General features: G+C 49.3%; 1 protein-coding gene and 1 non-coding gene across 3 annotated transcripts; one reads left to right on the forward strand and one right to left on the reverse strand.

Moving 5' to 3' along the window:
- Positions 1-334: 334 nt before the first annotated feature.
- Positions 335-20,462, reverse strand: LOC6542359 (fez family zinc finger protein erm). 2 transcript variants are annotated; one of them, XM_026978901.1, is made up of 2 exons: positions 19,996-20,462; positions 335-2,978 (listed from the first exon to the last, which is right to left on the reverse strand). In XM_026978901.1, the coding sequence occupies exon 2, from the start codon at positions 2,964-2,966 to the stop codon at positions 1,137-1,139; it is 1,830 nt and encodes a 609-aa protein (XP_026834702.1). In that variant the 5' UTR covers positions 2,967-2,978; positions 19,996-20,462; the 3' UTR covers positions 335-1,136. The 2 variants fall into 2 exon arrangements, with proteins under 2 accessions (XP_026834702.1, XP_001968334.3); XM_001968298.3 differs by lacking the exon at positions 19,996-20,462 and adding an exon at positions 4,339-4,585.
- On the forward strand, positions 15,493-15,565 carry Trnar-ucu. The gene has a single exon. It is a non-coding gene; the product is annotated as a tRNA-Arg (tRNA).
- Positions 20,463-21,056: the final 594 nt, after the last annotated feature.

The raw sequence follows: 21,056 nt of genomic DNA on the forward strand, positions 1-21,056 counted from the left end.
CAAATGATTGAGGCGTGTGGCTGGGCCTGCCACCTGCGGAGTTTTCCCGGGCGGAAGCTGGAAAAGTGGGGGCTGGTCGCCACTAATTAAGTTGCAAATGTCATGCGGCAGACGTGGCGACAGTTTAGAGCCCATTAAACGCGACTCTTGGGCCCGAGTAATGCAGCAATAATTGTTTTCATTTCGCATCCATTTGCATCTTTTATGATCCCTCCACTCAACTCAATGGCTGCCCACACCGCTGCTCAGTTATTTGCATATGTTCATCTGGGGATAATATCGGGATCTTAAAGCCACAGCTCCCGCTTTTCCAACGTAAACAGCATTTCCGTTTAATAATTGAAGAATTGATTTATTGCTTAAACAGTATCAATAATATCACTTAAGACCTAAACAAATACAATGCATTCAAGGATCTTCGTTAAAATGTTCTCGATTTTCCATTAATTTGCGTTGGGTTACACAGACACTTAGGGCTACAGTACAGTACGGATATCTAGTGCAACTCTAAGATACATTTCCATCTATGTATTCGGTTGACAGACCCCAAAAAGCTCTAACGCAATGTTAAAAACACCATTTCCTATATCGAAACGAGCCCTGGAGTATCCGTGTAGCCGATCTACACAGAACTCAGGACTTTCGGCATTGGCGACTAACTAGGTAAATCCTTTAACTACATCTATACATCGAGAGAGCTGCTTAAGTAGAGTGTTCTGTGGGACATCTTAGGGATGCGCTATGTACAAAATGCTGCTGGAGATGTGGACTCATCATCATGATCTGCTGAGTGGGATATTGCACAAGTTGAAACCATTTGGTGGCTGCTGAGGTCTTCGGGGTGGGTGGAGGTGGAGGTGGGCAGGACCAGCTGCCTAGAAGAGTCCGTTCAGCGCGCGGACCGCACTGCCCAGAGCCGTGCATCCGAGCTCCGGGGATGGGGACTGGCCGGTGTCCTGCCCGGAATTGGAGTTGCTAGCAGCGGCCGCCGCCGCCACAAACTGCAGTCAGTCGATCAGCAGGTCGCTCCTGGAGCTGGCCATCGAGGATATGGCCGTGGTGGTGGTGGTCACCGTGGAGCTGGTCGTCGAGGTCGACCCCGTGGAGCTGTTCAAGCTTTCCGCATAGTATCGCTGTCAAAACACCTTGGCTATGAACGTCTCCGAGAGCCGCTGCTGCTGCTGGTGGTGCTGCGGGTTCTGCGGATGCGGCTGCTGCGGCTGGAGCTGCAGGAAGGCGGAGCCACTGGGATAATCGTGCGGCGGAGCCACTCCCAGCTGGTGGTGGAAGCTGCCGGCCGGGTACTGCGTAGCCGAGGACCTGGGCCAGGCGGGATTGCTCGTCTCGCCGCTGGAGAGTGGCGGTGTGGTCACATTGATGGGCGGCGACATGCTGCCGGAACTGGAGTCCGGCGTGAGCTGACCCGAGGCCTGGCCGTAGCCGGAGGCAAGCGGCTCCCTGCGCGTGTACTCGCGCCGCCTGTCGTAGGCGGGCGGCATGTCCAGGTCATCGAGATCGCCGCCGATCTCGTGCAGCTTCCGCATGTGCTTCTTCAGATCGAAGTTGCGGCAGAATCCCTTGGCGCAGACGCGGCAGGTGTAGGGCTTCTTGTCGTTGTGCGTGTGCATGTGGAAGGTGAGGTTGTACACCTGGTGGAAGGCCTTGTTGCAGATGTTGCACTTGTAGGCCTTTTCGCCGCTGTGGGTCAGCTTGTGGTTCTTGTAGTTGCCCTTCTGGTGGAACCCCTTGCCGCAGTACTCGCACACGAAGGGCTTGTAGCCGGCATGGATGCGCGAGTGGGTGTTGAGGGTGGAGGAGCGGTTGAAGGCCTTGCCGCAGGTCTGGCACTTGTGCGGCTTCTCCGAGGTGTGGATGATCTTGTGCCGGCAGAGCGTCGACGCCTGGCGGAATCCCTTGCCGCAGACCTTGCACACAAACGGCCGGGCTCCGGTGTGGACGGGCATGTGGCGGGTGAGGTTGTAGTGGGCGTTGAACACCTTGCCACATTCCAGGCAGGAGAAGGTCTTGGGCTTGCCGCCGCTGGCCGATCCCGGACTGCTGTCCTCGATGGAGCCCTGCGGCGAGGGGGAGCGCGATCTGGCCCCAGTGGCGGAAGTGGCAGTGGACACTGGCGGCGGGGTCACCTCGCCCTGATCCTGCGGCGATCGTTTCCTCTTCAAGTTGGCCTGCAATCCCGAACTCTGGGCACTTCTCTGCGCCACCGGCGACTTTTCCAGGCTCTGCTGCAGATTGGGCACCGCCTGGGACTGGGCCGCCGCCGCCACCGCAGCTGCCGCGGCCAGAGGATGGCCCAGATTCCTTCTCAGCGACTGCGAGTGATGCAAGCTGGCGTTCAGGGAGGCGGTGAAGCTGCTCAGGTGGGCGGCGCTGGCCAGCGATTGCTGTTGGGCGGTCAGGGCCGCATACTGGGCGGCAGCGGCGGCGCACATCAGCTGATTGGGTGCATAGTAGAGCAGGGGATACTGCGAGAGCAGCTCCTGGTGGCGGGAGCTCACGAACTGCTGCACAGCGGCGGTGCTCGGAGGCGAGGCCACCGACGTGGTGGCGCCCGAGCAGGCACCCGGCACGTACTTCTTGAAAGCGGAGTCATAGTTCACGGTGGATGGCGACTGATCCAGGCTGATCACCTCGATGGGGCTGCAGGAGCGCTCCGAGTCGGCATCGATCTCCGGATCCTCATCCTCGTCGTCATCGTTGGTGGCGAAGGAAACGGCAGCTGGCTGCGCCTGCGGCTGCGGCTGCGGCGGTGGCACCTGGCTGGGCCTGTGATCCGGCTCCATGATCTTGGCTATCGAAAACTTGAGGGGACACGCCCGCTTGGCGCTCTGCTCCTCCTGCTGGTGGCTCTGCTGGCCAGGATTCTGGTCGGAGGCGGCGCTCTCCATCACGGGACTCTTGGATGGCGGCATCATTGCGACTTCTCCCGCTGGACTACACGGTTGCATGCCACGCGGACTCTGCAAGGAGGCAGGGAACAAAGAACCAAATTGAGTATGCAAACTAAGCAACGGGTTATCAATTAATCGAAGGCATACGCCTCCATTGTGTGTGCCTAATGCTATGAATGCGACTGTGGCCACAGTTGGGGGGAGACCACTAGGATAAATAACACTTCTGGTTCCCATACTTGTGGGCTCTTAGAGCAAATATGTAAAGCATAAGCCATTAACCATTCGGGTTATAATTATGAATGTAATAACAACACCTATTCGCAGTGCCTGCCAGTTTCGAGGATTTGGAAATGGTCCCTATTGTTTTGACCGCAGCTGTACGTACTATTTACCGCCTGACCAGTCAAGTGCGACTAATGCGTTGGCAATTCGGGAGCACAAACAAACGCCAGCGGAGGGCGTGCTCCCAGCGGCAGGACATTTCCGCAGGATAATGCATGGCCAGCCAGCGGGTTGCAATTAAGCGCAAACCGCAGTGCGTTTCATAATATTGCCCGATTGATTTTGCATACCATGCCCATGCTATTTGCATTTAACCCGTGCTTGGCCCTGGCTTACACTCCACTTCACCCAAACAATGGCCTCAATCCTTTCGCCAGCATATTGCCATCAATCATAACACAGAGCCAGTGTGCAGTATGCGAATTGTTTTTTGGCGCGGGTCTCGACTTCCTTCGCGAATCATTAAATCGCTTACACTCCACTGGAGGTGTAAGGCCGCCGTCTCCGTCTCCGGCTCCATCTTCCCCATGTGCCCTCGAGTGTGGCTAATGTGCGACATCCGGTGCGATTACCGACTTCCTTGCCGCTTTTAATTAACTTGATTTGACGCCTCAGCAAGTCTGGGTCCGCAACTCGCCCGTCTTGCAGCTTCCCTCCCAAAGTGCGCTTTAATCTCATTAAACCGGAGGCGGGCACCATTTCACACGCTGACCCGGAGGCAGCCCCGGTCAGCCCTCGAGCCGTAAGTTTCCCGGGTGCCCAACTACACGAGCGCGTAGTTCCACTTTTAAGCAGCCCAAATTTTGTCGGTGTTCTAGTGGCCACTTCAAAATTCTGCCCTTATGAGTGCGAGCCGCATCAGGCTTATTAACCAAGTGCGTGGATACTCAATCAACACACCAGCACTTGGAAACTTTGCCTTCGGTCGAGCAAGTGGCTCTAACACATGCTAGAGTTCATAACTTGAAGCTGGCTCTTGATTAGGTACATCGAAATCGGAAGGATTCTGTGCGATACAAGCTGTTGGAGGACTAAAAACTATCTAAAGCAAACTCCTTATAGCTTACAAGTAAGCCCGCTTTCCCGTCGGAGTTTTCCAATTACGGCGTAATAAGCTAGCATATTTTAGTAAACAAATACGTACAAAGTAAACCATATTCAGGCGCTGCCTAAGTGGATATCCAGTTCCCTTGGCAGGCGGCCGATCTCCACTTGTAAGCGGCGAAACACAACTGTTGGCACACACGAATTCAACACGTTTGGTCCTTTTAACTATTCAAAGTTCACTTGTTTCGAGGAACAGGATATGTACGCTCTGCAAATGCAAATCGAGGGACGCGAGGAACAGGACGCGTTCAGCACAGGATCAGCGACCGAAGCGGAATGAAGGCAAACAGCGAGCGGTGCGGGCCTTAAGAAATATGAAAAGGACACACGGCGAGTGCTGGGGTGAATCCTGGCCAAACAACCCCCGAGAGTCCTGCGCGCTGCCTGCGTGTGCGAGAGTGAGAGCTGAAATGCCTGGCTTGCAGACAGAGGCAGCGAGAGGGAGAGGCATGCAGATGTCCTGGGCCGCGCGAGCGAGATGGATGTATGGGAGCGACGGGCGAGAGGAGAACTTAATCATCACGTTCAGATTGGATGATATGTCCTGACGCCGACGTCGCCGCCGCCGCCGCCGCCGACAGCGACTGCATTATGAATGAAAAGACAAAATGTCGAATTGGAATATTACGGCGAAAGAGAGAGGCAGTGAGCAGAGCCCGCCCCTAAAATATTTATATAGAGATAGAGCTCAAGAGCCCGGGAAGATGAAGATGATACATAGCGGAGTGACGAGATGGAGGAGGTTCGCGTGAGCGGGAGCGCACTATGCGGGCACCCGGCTGCTGGAAAGAGAGCGATGGACGGACGGACGCATGGACGGATGGCTGGATGGATGAGCCACCTTTGGCCGTATTCCGTTCACACTTGATTTGGATGGGACGCAGACACCAAGAAATGGCAGCCACCGGCCTCGTGGATCACTCTCGAGTTGACTTTTTCACTGGTCCACCCCCGCCCCCACCCCTTGCCCCCCACCCCCGCCCCCTGCAATGCTCATGCCTTTTGTTGGGCGTTTCAATTGTCGTTTTGGCATTTCGTTTTATCAGCGTCTTTGTTTGCTCACCTTTAGCCCGCCAGCGGGCCAGGATTCTCCGGTACTCTGCCCCCAATTCTCCAACTCTTGAGCTGTATACAGAGAAAAGAATTCGGCCGTAATCCAATCAGTAATCCCAGTTCTACGCGGGAATGTTTGTCGCAGGATATCAGCGACATTTATGTCCAAAGTGGAGAACCTACTTTCTGTCAACGATGCATAATGAAATACACAACAGTTGGTTAAAGAACTACTTATACCGCAGCTTCGAAACTAATATCAATTAAATTGTAGAGTGCAGTGTCCTCTTCTCTAGGTGCACGTTTCTCATTCGTTTAATTTGCAGCCCCTGCATCGCCAGCCAGCACTAGTTAAATATAATCTCATATTCGTTTTGATGGCATCTCCAGCGCGGCTTCCTTGACTTTGTGTGCTTTGCCATGCTTGTCGTCCTGTGCCACCAACTCCACCGCCCCCGCCCCTCTCCCGCTTGCAGGACCACGGTCCAGGACCTTTTCTTGGGCAGTGCAGGGCACATGGCTGCTCCTGCTGGAGTTGAGCAGTTGAGCAGTTTAGCAGCTCAGCAGCTCAGCAGCTGCAGCTGCAGGACCACACAAAAGCACAACGTGGAGCGTGGGGGATTTACTAGATCCTTGAAGGACTATGGCCGCCATTTCGACTGCATTTTCCGGCAATCTGGCTTGTTGTGCCAGACTTCTGTGTGGGGAAATCGATATGCAAATATCTGCTCTTTGTTGATTAGACACACTCATTGGGCCCGAAAGATACTTTATACTCCTAACAAGTTAAATTTCACTCATGCTTAGGCGCTGCCGACGGGTTACTCTTCTTCAAAATGACATGAAAACTCCTACTTTAAATAATAAAAGTTTCATCTACTGATTTATTGTGATAATCACTATTTTAGTTGGACTACGTATCCCGAAACAAGAACAATCCAATGAATATCCTTGACAAAAGCGGACAAAACAGCGTGATTAACTGGAAGCTAAATGAACGGCACATGCTGAAATGTGCAATCTGCATTTAGTTGAATAAATAAACGCAGTGAAAAAAGGCAGCAACGAGGGGAAAATGGAAAATGGCAGCACAAACAACAACCAACTGGACATTCAACAAACAAAACGACCGCGGCCTATGCAGCTTTGCTACACTGACAGAAAAGAGGGGAGTGTAAAAGTCCGCTTAAGCTGCAATTTTCACAGTATTTGTTTAGTTTCAGCTGTTGGAGTTTTTGAACAGACCACTACATCGTTTTTTTAACTGTAGCTATCTTTGCACCTTATCTCTCTTCCACTATCTCTGCTCCTTTTCACCTCTGTTCATTTCCATTCAAAGGCCATGCAAGCATGACCAAACACACACACACACACACACGCACACACTGAAACGAGTGGAAGGGGCGAGTATCCTTGATAAGGACGAGGGGCGGCGAGGGGGTGGCCGAGTGGACTAACTGTAAATGCAGAACGAACTAAACTAAACAACAACAAAGGAACTTGAAAATCCGGCAAAATGTGCAAAAATAAAATATAAAACAAAAAGTGCAAAAGCTGTGCGAGAAGGAGATGCACAGCGCAGATGCAAATGTCGTTCAGAGTTCAGAGGTCAGCGGGAAAGAGATGCAAACAGAGTGCAACCTCCGCTTGCTGTTGTTGCTGTTGTTGTGTGTCCTTTTTTGCCGCTGCTTTTTTTAAATTTTAATGAGTTTGCAAAATGGTTGCGGTGCTCTGGGATTTCGCTTTATTTTTAGGACTCTTTCGCTCTCGAGGGGTTAAAGGTCGCCGCGGAATCGCACATAACTTGTGTACCAAGCGAGCAGGCTTTTCAATTAAAAAATTGTTGATTTATAGACTTAAATACTACCTCAAAGGTGTGCGCTCCTTCCACTTGCAGGACTTCCCATGAACTTGGTAACCACCTACCCATCTTAACTTAAATCTAGGGCTAGTTGGCGATTTTCCAGCACCGCCTACTGACTGCTCTACTAAACCAATAAAACGCTTCGCATTTCCCGCACCTCGTCGGCAAATTAACCTTAAAATTGAAGATTTACACCTCGGCCAGGAACTGAGCTTGGGCTGATGCCAGATTGCAGCAGAGATTTTGGACGATTTTTCCAGGGAAATGAATCAATGCTATGGGAAAATCGCTTTCCGGGGGAAGCGAAGCAGAGCGGCTTGCATAATCTGCGGTAAGCCAGGAGCGATTACAAGGCATTGAACAAGGACCTCGGGTCCGGCGTATCCCTGAGATACGTTTGCATATGTGTAACTAGGACGAAGGCGGCCGTGGACAATGGCCGGCGATGAGGGCCTCTCAAAGGGAAACTCGACAGCTGCCCGGGGACTCGTCCTTCGTCCTGCGTCCTGCGCTCCTTTGTGGGAACGATTCTGTGTGTGGGTGAGCGCGTATCCAGGGGCAGTGGAATATCCGATTTGCAGAGTGAAACAATTGCGGTGTTTGACCAATTTTACAATTGATGTAATCCCCTAAATCGCCTATATTAGCTATGAGCGGCTTCAGCATCCTTGCCTCCATTACGATTGTCAAATTGAAATGTTTTCAGTTCATTCAAGAGTAAACACAGGCACAAGCGTAAGCAGCTACACTGAGCGAAATGTGGTACGACAAGAGCTGCACAATTAGGCATTCATTTGGGAACTGCCAATCTAAACCGAAATACGGTCATAGAAAAACATGAACCATTTACAATTAAAGATGTTCTGCTTTAAGTTTAAAATGCTTTACTAAATAGTTTAAAGTTATGTGGAAGAGGTGTGGCATATCCTATTCACATAATTAGTTGCATATTTGCGCAGTACACCATGTATTTTTGCGAGTGCACAACTTAATGTTATGTGGGTTACGGTTCCGTAGGTTTGTAATAATATTTTGCTAACCTTCTTTTGCGCCCAAGCAAAGTTCAAAAGGATCTCGGCCGCTCCTTTGTGCCGCGCGTCCTGCGATTTTCGCCGATTACCGATTACCGACACAGATTAAGGGATGTTCCCAAACAATTGGCAGGTTCTCTCGCATTCTGCATTCTGCATTCTGCGTTCTGCGTTCAGCGTTTTGCTTTCTGCATTCTGCATTCTGCGCTCGGGATTCCACAGTCGGAACTGCGGATTCTTCGCTTCCCTCATAGGCGCGCAATTAGACGAGTTTTGGCCTTTGTCCGCTGCCGGCCATAGACGGATTTCCTTTGGCCATTCGTCCTTTGATCCCCTCTATCCCTAAATCTGTGCACTCGACCAAATACGCATTCAGCTTCTGGTGATTTGCCATTGTGTCGCGCGTATTTGGCGCGTTTAAATAGATTAACCGCCTGCAATTTGCTCGGCTTCCTATCTGCGACGAAGGATCTGCTACCTAGCCGAACTTCAGGCCTCCTCGTCCTTCTCGTCCTGCTCTCCTTTGCTCCTTGCGTCCCGCTCTTTTTTACAATTAGCTGCGGCCGCCTCCTTTGTTGGCCATCTTAATCTTGAGTAAATTAGTTCATTAAGAGGTTAATTCCCCACAACACCCACAAATTAGACCAGCCATGGGCATGGGAATGGGAACTGGAATTGGAATTGGAATTGGAATTTGAATGCATGTGAAGAGTGTCCTGTCTGCTCTTCTGCGCTACTTTCCCAGGTGAGTTTGATTGGCGAATTGCTTGATTGCCTTAGGTAGATTGAAGAATTGACATATTCTGAAACTGGTGTGTGTGTTTTATGGGTTCCCACCATCTAAGGCAACCATATTGACCAGGATAACCAGTTGACCGCGTAATCGCAACGCAAAAATGTAAAATCAGGACGTGCATTTGACATTTGCCCGCTGCAAACAAAGTTTAGAACGCATCCTTTTAGCGATTATTTTTTAATTGACACTAATAGGCTTAGGCGGGCATTAACATATTCAGCAGATTGCCAGATGAGAGCTGAATTGAATCAGTGAGTCTGGGTCGCGTGACCCACAAAACGATGTCACCATCAACCTAATCGGAAGCCCGGGAAAAGGGAAATCACATTTCCACCAAACTTTCCAAAAGGGTTGTTGGGTTTCTCGGTCTCCCGGTCTGAATGGCATGATGCTTGGTCACCCTTGGAAACTTTTCGGTTATTGTTTGCTGCCATTCGGGGCTTCGGTTCGCAGCTTTGATTCGCCTGGGCGGTGTCGCCGGTTTTTTGTGGGTGTTTGTTTGGCAAGTACTTGTTTAATCGGTTTGTTTGTGACATTTCTATTGCCCACACACCCCACATCCCACAGCCCACAGCCAGCTTTCCGGGCTTACTGCATCCCCAGGGACTGGTGGTCCACGGCCAACCCAAGGCTGGCTTTGTTTACTTAGTGGTAGGCCTGACACGCGTTTAACGCCCACACGGAAGGTGGAAAAGCAGGCACTCGAAGAAAAACTTCCAAGGAAAGTAGTTGGAAACCAGATGGAAATAGTGTGTATAATGCACATAGAGATCGCACTCAATATCCCAACTATTTGTGTGCTTAGAAGCCTAGAAACCTCTAGCAATAGATGATAACTTTAGCTCCAGCATTTTCTTTGAGTGCAGGCGAAAGGAGTTTCCCACTCCGCTCGGTGGGTGTGTCTGTTCTGCGGGTTTCGCCAACTCATCACCAGCAGCATCATGAACCTCAGAAGCGTTTTCTCTAAAAAGAGGAATCTGCTGATGGAATGAGGGGGTGGCTGTGGGGAGGCCATCGCTTAAGTGCTGCCAAACAAAAAGAACACATTTGCAGGATGTTTTCATTTTCCCCTCGACGGGTTTACACCCCAAAAAGCGAGTCCCACCACCCGAAAGGAGTGTGACTTGTAATTACAGTGAAATCAGCTTTTGGCACTTGCTCGGCTTCCTTCGCTGCCGCCTCGTTGTGGTTGGGGGATGACTACTGTACTTGTGCATCAATGTGCGTGCTGGATTTCTTTGTCTGTGGGCTGCTTGAAGGATTTGTATCGTGCACAGGGAGAATCGGCAGAGTGTTTCAATAAAGATAGCCAGATAAGCAATTAATTCATGGTGCATATTCATATGTGCTATGAGTACTTTTAGGCACCCTGTGTTTGGGCTAGGTAGTCCCCATTTTCCGCAGTGCATGGCCATGTGAAGCGTGATTTATGTTTCCTAATTGGCTTTCGATGCGTATGCCGGCATTTTGACAACCACACATTCGACTCGAACACCCACTTTCGGAACTCCTCCCTGCTGTCATAATTCCTTTTTGTGGCCTGCATTCTGACAGCTTCGAATTCGAGACTTGATGTCTGTTGGGGGCGTTGATTTTCGCCTTTGGGGGGTGTCACCGGAAATTGCGGCTTAGGCAAAAGGGAAAACGGGAAATTAAATATCAGGCGGGGTGGCGGAATTATTTTCGCCAGCATTGGCAAAACACATTTATTAGCGAAATTGACTGTGAAGAAGCATTCGGAATTCTGTGGGAGTTCCTCATTGTTTGGGAGCATGTTAAGTGGATTGGACTCTATGGTTTGCTGGGGGAATTCGAAATCCTAATCATTCCGTTGGCAGTAATGCTGAGCTTATGAAATATGCATTCTTAAAGGGCAGGTATTTTTCAAGATGCCACATCCTAGTTCTTTCACATCCTTTGCAGGATATAGAAAATCATAGCCAGCAGCGTGTTTGGTACCCTTTCACCGCTTAACCAAAATATTTAAGGCAAATATTTTACAAGCTATGCATACATTTAAGCACAATTAAGCAACTAAGCAGGCCAAATTACAGGCATAATCCTGGCCAGGACCTCTCTTCCCTGCGATCCTGCACAATGGACACCCACACACACAGGGATTAGGAGCCGTGGATGCGGGTGTGTAGGTAGCCCGGGAATTGTCGGTCCTTTCAAAGCTGGAAAACAGTTCCCTTTTCGCTCTCCAGAGAACAATTATCGCACAAGTGCAGCCTGAGATACAGATGGGATTTGGGAAATGTATTGACAGTGTTTTGACGTGTTCCCACTATATTTTGATGGGTTATTAATCCAGCTTCTGTGCTGAGAGGGGCACTCTCTACCATCTTCTATCCGCTGCACCCAAATCAGCACAAATTACTGCCCAAATCCTTTGAGCGTTTCCACTCTGGCACAAATAATTGCTTTGTTTTGATTTTTCAGCTGGCCGCCGTGATTTGCTTCTTGTTCAATGTTGATCAACCATCTGATAAATGTGAGCTCCTAATTACGCTCAATTCCTGCGGCTGACCAGTGGTTAGCAGCTGCGGTTTGCTTCTGATGAAAACCCAACAAATTATCTGCAAGTATGCAAAGTAGTATGCAAAAATATGAAGGGCAGCACCGCGGGAGGTCGGCACTAATGGGTACTACTTTAAGGAGCATAATTATAACTTCATTTTAGTTGAGTGTTGCAGCACAGTGAAATGTATCTAATCACTACCAGCAGCCGCAGAAGTCAGCGCCATGTGGCAGCCACAAAAAGCGCTCCTCAAGAAGGCCAATAAAAAGTGCTCGAGCTGAATTGGGCGCTCAACTGTCGCAAGGACATCGAATCATCGGCCAGGACCGGAAGCAAGTAAGTAAGTAGAGGGCAATAAATCAACCCGAGAGGAAGTGGAGTCAATGAGGAAAAGCACGCGGCTAATGGGGAAACTCGGGGCGGGGGAAAAACAAAGTTGCAATCTGTTTTCCGAGCCACCGGAAGATGAGCCAATAAGGGCGCGTGCCGCCGGCGGCGTTCAATTTGTCGCAATTATAATTGTATTGCCGAGGGTCGCGTGACCTGTTCCGATCGAGCTTGACACAGTGTTGCATAATGCGCTTACCGCAGGCCAGCAAGGGGCGGCGTGGGTGTGGCCAGCGAGCATGCTAATAATTTGCCGCCCAAAACGTTGACACGCGTTTCACTTTTTGTCATATTTTCACTCAACCCTTGAGCCTGCGACCTGCACACAGTGACCTGTGAACTGTGACCTGCTGCATAAAAAGAAGGGGGCGGTGTTGCGGTTGTTGTTGCTTTTTATGACAGGAAGCGAAGCGACGGCACACGGCAACAGTTTTCCAGCGAACACGAAACACTTCTCATATCCCTATGCTAATCAGCCGGAAAGTGCCTTATTTACCATTATGATTGGTCCGCTCGTGGGAGAATGCTTTTCCTTCCTGCTACATGATAGTTAAATATTGGGTTAGGGCTTGTTGCTACACATGGCAGGGATAAAAAGGACATGCGGCGTTAAAAAAGGGGAGATGTGTGACAAGGTAATTAGCTTGCGCGAAATGGAAGTGGTAGTGGAAATGGGCACTAAATGGTTGTGACAGATTCTAAGTGGATTAGAGGTGGTGTTCGAGGTGGTGGGGGATTATTATTAAATTTTGAGTACAAGCTCTCACGATATTTAGTTTCACACATTATTGATTAAATAGAAAAACATTGTTGTGTGTCGGCTTACTTCGTAGCCATAGTTCATAAGTCTTTCAGGATGTTCAACTCTGTTTATTTCGAACCCAACTCCCTGCATCTTTCCCTCATAAGAAGTTCATTAAATAGAGAGGCAGCTGCACCTACTAATAATTCCAGTTCATCGCAAACACACCTCCTTCAATCTGGAAACGAATCACAATGCGCTCGAAGGATCGGATGACGGTGCAGCAGGCGCCACGCCCCCTTTTGAAGACGCCCAAAGGTCGCCTAAGGACGCGCGGCACGCGCTCAAGAACATGCGAGTGGTATTTGCACATGTCCTGCGACAGGATTGAGGCAAATTAATTGCTACATATGCGACGCACACCAGCGAACACGCCTCCAAAAAGTGCGAGGCGAGCTAGGAATGTGGAACAAGGAGCGAGCAGGATCCTGGAGCAAGGAGCAACCCTCGGAGACGGCGCTGATCCTTCCGGTGGCTCGCAGGACGACAGGAAGCAATGTGCGCAGTCGAACAATTGTTCAGCCACCAAGATCGAGATTCCTTTCTCTGCAGGCCAGCTGCCGGCGGAGATTCTCGCTCCTTGAAGTGGGCAGAAAAGGATAATCAGGCGACTTGTTTGCCCGCGCTCTAATTGAGCATCATTGCCACACTGAAAACAAATAGCTGCACAACATGTAGTTTCTTATTCGTGTACTTTGCCTTAGCTGCCTTTAATGCAATAAATCCCAAATGTATAAGTACAATCACATTGAATTGTACATTTTCAAGGAGTATTTTTCTGCAAGTGTATGATCATCTCTAGCCTTGATTATCCTGCCCGAAAAACCGGTTGCTCCTGCGGGGCGTTGTTCGATTTTTTTCCGCCACTGGCCTGACATTTGATTTCGCTTTCGGCGGCGGTGGCGATGGCGATGGCAGCGGAAATGCTTTTTCTTTCTACGGTTGTTGACACGCGATCCTGCGATCGCAAGGATCCTGCGTCGGTGTGCCGATCATCCTGTTCGAGTCCTGTTTTTCGTCCTGGCGCGTGTGCCGCGCTTCCGGTTAATTATGTTCCGCAATGCCAAAGTCCCCGCAACGAAAGCGAAATCGTCGCTTTCGGTTCGAGAATCAAATGCATATGCTATCGGCTTTTTGTGCTCCCTACGCTGGGCTCGAATTCCTTTATGCCGCCTGTCAGTCGTCGTCTCCGAGGTCCTTCCTCCATTGTCCTTCGAGTGCTTCGACGCTGGCACAACTGCTCATTAATTGCCGGTTATGTGCGCTTTTCTTTCCCAAACGCTGACGAATTTGGCATTCTAAATTGGCTCGTGCCAGCTTGCTTGGTAATGCGAGTAGGCGACAGGATGTTGATCCTTGAGGATTTGCCTAGCCGGGCAGATTGCGTTGATTGCCAAGCGGTAATTTATGTGCAATTTGCAGGAAGCGATCATGTTGCCCCGTCGAATAATATGCCAAATGACCAGGTGTGCCATGTGATTCTATCTCAAATCAACTAATTCAACTTATTTAACTTGGCCGCCACTCCAATCAGAAAAATACCTATATGTTCAATTATAAATTTATGGAATATTTGGAATTCCTCTCCAATGCCCTGCTGCCCATCACCCGCCCCCTGGAAAAATGCACCCACATTCCACACTGCGATTAGACCTGGCTAATTGACCGGTCGGCCACTTGAGAGCTCACTGAGCAGGCAGCGGCAAAAACAACAAAACCAGGTGCCCCACCCCCACCCCTCATCAGCTGGCCAGCCCAACTCCTGCGGGAAAATCCATGGCAACATGAGCAATAAAATTTAATATCCGTTTCGAGTGCAAGCAGCAGCGAGCAGAAATACTTTGCATAATCTGCCCCAGGACAGCGAACTGTGAATGCACGTATTTTCCAGACTGAAATAGAGCCGTCGGAAGGTGTAGATAAATCACGTGGGGCGACAATGCCGAACAAGTGAGAAAACTCCCCCAGAAACTGAAAAAGGGGGACACTTTCCACGGACGAAAGCGAAAGGGCAGAGATAAAAAATCGCCACGACTGCAAATGGGTAAATTACTCCATTTAGGGCTGTCGTGGGTTAAGCAGGGGCTGTCTGGTCTGGCCTGGCCTGGTCTGGTCTGGTTCGATTTGATTAATTCGTTAACAAACCGAAAGTAGCAACAGCAGCTAAAGTGAGTTGAGTAATTGTCGAGAGTCACGAGAGCGAAAACCCCTACGACAGCTACCCCTATTCGAAATACCCCATTCCCACCACCCCCTTATTAGCTAAAAGCGCATGAAGATCGCAGCGGGCCGATAAGAAGGCAGAAAAGAACTCCGAACGGGCTAAGAAACCGAATTGAGCACTTGAATGCCCCCAGCGGGCGAAATTCGGTAAAAGGGGTGAGTAAATGGCTCCTCGAGGACGTAATCTCCATCGAACGATCTATCGATTAACACAGAAAGCAAAGCAGACAGCACGGCACATTCGTGGGGCGACAATTTATTCATCAGGCCAAGATGCAGCCGACAGATACTTTCGTATCTGCCCGATGCGCTCTATAAATAATTGAAATTCACATCGCAGCCAAAAAATGCTGGGGAAATATGTACACAGTTCTTTGTGTCTGCTGAGTGTTCCCCCGTGAATTCTCTGTTTCGTGTGTTTCACAATTCATGTTGGCCATTCGTCATTCAGGTTGTGAGTGTTTTTCGATTCGCGGCCTTTGTGGGTGCATCTGATATCCGGCGAATCTCGTAGGACCCTTTAGCGCATTGGATAGCGCGTTGGACTTCTAATCCAAAGGTGGCGGGTTCGATTCCCGCAAGGGTTGATTGCCATTAGCTGTGCTACTTTTTTGGCAAAGGTAAGCGAACATCAACAAATATTAAACAATTAAATAGTCTTATTTTCTTCGCTTGGCTTAGTGAACCGTTGAGGGATTTGCCGCCCACTTTTCAACCTCATTAAGCAGAACAAATATTGCTCTTTGTGGTTTGAGTTTGTTTTGGAAAAATGTAATTTTCAATTAAATGCAAACTGAGAAGCGGCAAACAAATTGGCGCCCTCTTCAAAACTATTTGGCCAGCGCAAACAGCAAAGGTACGCGTACACAGCTATCTGAAAGATACATTCGGCGGAGCAGGAGGGCAGGAATCTCAGATGCGGATGCGGATGCCGCAAGCCCAAACGCAAATAAGGCGTAAACTCATGAACCGCGCAGTTCGAGCGCGAATTGCAACAGCTGTCAAGTATCTGCGAGATACATCGCGCACCCAACTAGCCGATAAACAGGCCATTAAAGTGTTTACACGACCAGCGCAAATATTGACAGTAGGATGCAGCCACCACTGCCACAATGCTCCACGGACTGCTCAAGGCGGGGTTGATTTAGCCATGCAAACGGCATAAATCCTGGCCTCGGCAATTTGTTGTCGCTTGTCAAATGATCAGCGCACATGCAAATTATCCGCACACCCAGGCAACGGCCATGCCCATCCAATCCAATCCAATGCAATCCATTCGATTCGATGCCGCCATTTTGTCACGCCTTCAAAAGTGCAACCATCGCGGTTCCAGCGGCCCCAACCTAGACCCCAAGTGGGGTTTTAAAAATAAATCCCCATTTGCGACTGGTAATTTGCCGACTGTCTGCGGCCAGCCCCCAAATGCCATTGTGCACTATAATTTACTTTTCATCGACCTCGCTTGTTGGCGTGGCACTTGCATGTTGGCACTAGCAATCTCCACTTAAATGATTTCCACGGCCTGAGTGGAAAGTCAGTGGAAAGTGCCGCGAAAGCAAATTCTCATAAACTGCTAGTAAGCGATCTGTTCTTCTTCTGATTTTCTCAACCATTGTATGCAGAGAATCTGCTGCCGTTCTTCGCCAAATTGAATACTTGCCGAACTATTCAAATGCGAAACAAGTTGAATGGCACTCAGCAGCGTGAAGAGTAGTCCCGTTCACAGGCAGGACCCCCACAGATCCACCCCGTTCGTAAGTTCGTAACCCTTCTCCAGGATATTCCTGCGAGCACAGCACAATGTCGCCCACTGTGCACAGCCAAGTAGTTCGGCATTTCTCGGCTCGAAACTAACAATTTTCGCCACATGAAAGGCAGAGGCAACGTGGAAAATAAATAACAAGGCTGAAAAAAGGGAACCCCTAACGAGCGCTGGAATTATTTTTAGAGCAGTGCCGCAAAAAGTGGCAAATAATGCAAGTATCTAAGCCTGCAAGTGGCGCGGGGAAACGCCTCGCAGGAACTTGCCTTGCAGTTGCGAAATATCAAGCATGCGCCATGTGGGACAGGCGTCCTTTCGAGCAGAAGGACGAAGGACGAAGGACGAGCCGAATGAAGGCAGCTGCAAAAGGAGCGCAGACAAAAGCGCACAGGGATAATGCTGATGGTGATGGAGTAACTGCAATTAGGCATAATAAACACAAAGTTACAGTGGAGGGAAGGAAACTACTTGTATGTTACATAAACGCAGCACTTAATTGCTCGGTTTTTCAAGCGAACGAACCCCGCTCCGCACTTTCCTGTTGCGAGTTCCCTTTTTTGTGCTGTACTCCGCTTTTTGCGCACTTGAATCGAGTCCTTCATAGGGGTTAGTCCTGTTCCAGAATCACGGCCCAAAAAATGGCTACACATGGCCATCCTTCATCCTTGGCAGCAACCCCTTGCCAGGCACCCAAATCGAATCGCACCGAAAAACAGAGCAACTATCCGGGCAGCCGAGCTGCAAAATGGGCGACGTCGATTTTCCACGGGGGTGAACTGGTCCAGTTCCCAGTCGCAATGCCAACAATTTGTATCTAATAAACTGCCATATGCAAGCCACTGGCTTATTAGGCACTGCCCGAAATGTTTGATTGAGTTCAACCAGGCGGCGATATGAGGGTGCCCAGAGCTACGGATTCACAGAGCTACGGATTGCGCCTGGTGGTGGTGGTTGAGATACTTTTCGGCATTGCCACTGTGCCACTGTTGCACTCCCAAGTTGATTATGTTGATTTTTTAACCGTTCCTCGCTCGGCTCTTTACTCAAGTGTTGCCCGGGGTGTGGGGCAGTTTTTATTAAATATTGATATCGCACAAGTCAGCGACATGTAAAAGATACATCTGATAAGCTGGTTTAATTCGGCGGGTAGCGGGGCAACAAGGCGGCGTGTATTGGATTGATAAGTGGGCTTATGCTTATGGGAAAGTGATCTTAAATCTTAAATCGCTTGGCCTAGAATGAAGTCTGGCCTGAAACAATAACGCTTATACCATATAATATAACGAGCGCTAGAGTGCTCTCATATTTCATTCCCCTAAAAGCTACTTTAGCTTTGCATACTTCTTTTGAGCGTAGTGGAACTCGATTCCCAGGCGACTTGCAGAAAATGACCGCATGAAATGCAAAGTGCCCGGGAAAGGGGGGAACTAATAATAAACAGCAGCGGAGAGCCCTTGAAGTGACAACAAAAGCCAAATATTTACATTAACCAATGCACGCCAGCCAGCGAAGTGGAGGACTCCGCGAAGGACTCGCCGCCGCAGGACGGGCCGCGAATTCGATTCCTCCATGGGTAACAAAAGGAAACTGCTCTCACCCGCAAATCTTCGAATGGAACAAATATATTTGCGAGCACTTGAGTGGGATGCAGGATTGAATGCTGCGATGCTGGGATGCTGGGATGCTGGATTCAGGATACAGGATGCGGAGTGGAGTGGAGCGGACGAGGGCAAGGACTCTGAGCAAATAAACAATTAAAATGTCACAACGATTGCCGGCGTACCCGTGTCAGGAAATCAAAAAACCAAACCAAACCAAACCAAAAGCAAACCAAATAAAAAGCGAGCGAAGCCACAAAATGGAAAGTAGAAATCGCTGAACGCTTCCCTTATTTCAAAGGACTGCACATTGTGTGCTTTTATTCAAAAGCGCATTTCGCGGGGGCAAGCCGAGGGGCAACCACGTGGCTCCTTGCCCACTGAGTCGAGGACTGACGGCGTGGGCGGGTGTCCTGCGAGAATCCTGCGAGAATCCTGCGACTCCTGCCAAGGCGTTGGCCCAACCCAGCGGCACAAATCCCAATTAAAAATAAAGAAGGCCCGCGTCAGCCGAGCGAAAGTTAAACTGGCCAAAACATCAAGTTAAGTCAAGCGTCTGCACTCAGAGAAATAACTCGTAAGTGGGGAAAAATATGTTCTTCAGTAAAATTTCAAAGTATTCGAATGGTACAATTATCAGCTGAAATTGTGGCACAGATTTCATTTCAAATGCAGTTAAGTAAGTCTAAGTTAAGCTCACATATGAAACATGAAAATGCCTTGCTGTAATCTTGCTGAACTTTGTTTTCCAACGTGTAGGACCTCCACCCTCATCAAGGACCAAATGCTTTCTTCACGCTGGGCGTCTGTGACATTAACAATTGATAGACGACAGCCGACAGACGACCGCTGAACAGTTGAACATTTGAACAGTTGAACAGTTGAACGGTTGAACGGTTGAACGTTTGACAGATTGTCGCGCTCAGTTGGCAGCTTGTAAGGACACTTTCCGTTTCATTTCACACTCACACACGTCTGGGTCTGATCCTTTGCCACCGCCCGGGGCAGCTCACTCGCCTCGAGTGGCCCCGTTTTCCGCGCTTTCCCCCATTTTCCCAGCTAGCCAGTGGGCCAAGTGAAAAGGGGCTAGGAGCAAGTGGCAAGTGGCAAGTGGAAAACCAGTCGAGTGGCCGGCTTAGCGGCTAGTTGGCATTTACCAGGCGCCGGCTTAAATATTTTAGTTCTTCTGGTCGCCACTTCGGCTCCCCAGGGGTTAATGTCTTCTTGGGAGGACTTGGGCATTTTTTTATGAGCAGAGGTAGCTCGGAGTCGTAAAAGAAACATTTATTTAACTTACATACATTAGAAAATACTATTATTATAAATAGTTTAACACAGTGATATTTTTCCTTTTTGAAATATGATTCGGGTTAGATGTCATTTCAAAGTACTAAAAGGCTTATGAACAGAGAAAAAACAAGTATAATTTGAAAATGGCAAGTTACATTATCGAATTTCGAAAACATAGTTAATCAAGCTGTAAAAAAGAATTATCCAAACTCAAGTAAACACTTAGTTCTTCAAATGAAACTGACATGCAATCAATCTGTGCCGAATAAGTAACCAATTAGAAAGCCCCGAAATTGCTAATTCATCTCAACCTTACGCAAACAGCCATTAAAATGCATAGATGGAAGTCAAACAGAGGAAAACTTACCAATGGGTGGGTGGAAAATTGGCCAAGGCTCTTCGGCACGCTTTATTTGCCAGGATCCAGGCACCGAGTGTTTACGCACAGCAATTAATATCCTTTTTTGATGTCTTGAGCTTGAGTTAATATTGAGATGAAATTTGTTCGGGGAAATTGAATTTCCCAAGATGGCTTGTGTTTCTATTTAACGGGTGCTCACTTCAAAGCGTGTTTATTATTTTTGGGAACTTTATTTTGTGTTCTCCTAATCGGCTCGAGGTCAAATAACTGTTTGTCTTTGGTATTAAGTCCTGCACACACACATAGGCACACACACACAACCGCCAAAGGACGACGAACGGTGAGTTTGCGACCGCGCTTTCAAGACGTCAATTTCGGAATGTAAATATTTGACTTATGCGCCAAAGTAAATTAAGGCGAAAGGCAAAAACGCAACAGCCAAGTTGCGATGTCCTTTGGGCGACATATATATGAAATATGGCGACGGCGAAAGCAACGGTAAATTTGATCAATAAGAGAGCGCGCTCGCCTATCACTATCTCGCTTTCACTCCCACACGCCAAGGGAAATGGCATTGCCGACGGGAAAAGTCAAAAGGGGCAGCAACAACAAGCGTCCGACGCGCTCTCTCGCTCTCGCCCAACTGACAGCTGGAAAGCGGAGTGCCGCAAACGTCATTATCACGTAACGCGTCTCGCTCGCACCCATTTCGGGGATGGGATAAGCACTGAGTGGGGTGGGGTGAAAGAGCGAGCTAGACAAAAAGGGGCTGGTGTGAGTGAGTGTGTGTGTGTGTGCGTGCTATTAACGCCATCATGCTCATCATCTGCCTCACTCTCCGCCTTGCTCGCCCCTCCTCCTGCCTCTGCAGCTGCTGACTGTCCTTTTACTAAGCGCTACATAACCTCACTCCATCTGCTGTTCGTAGCACCCCTGCCGCTGCCCCCCGCTCCCCTCACCCGTGTGTACATATTTGCACTGCAATTTGGCATCGTCGCGGGCTGCTCCTCTTGTGATTTGCCTCTTTTTGCGCTCTCATTTACACAGGTGAGTACAGTGGTCGCTTG

The sequence above is a fragment of the Drosophila erecta genome, unplaced genomic scaffold (genome assembly GCF_003286155.1).
Source record: "Drosophila erecta strain 14021-0224.00,06,07 unplaced genomic scaffold, DereRS2 tig00000055-arrow-pilon, whole genome shotgun sequence".
Classification (NCBI taxonomy): Eukaryota; Metazoa; Arthropoda; class Insecta; order Diptera; family Drosophilidae; genus Drosophila; species Drosophila erecta.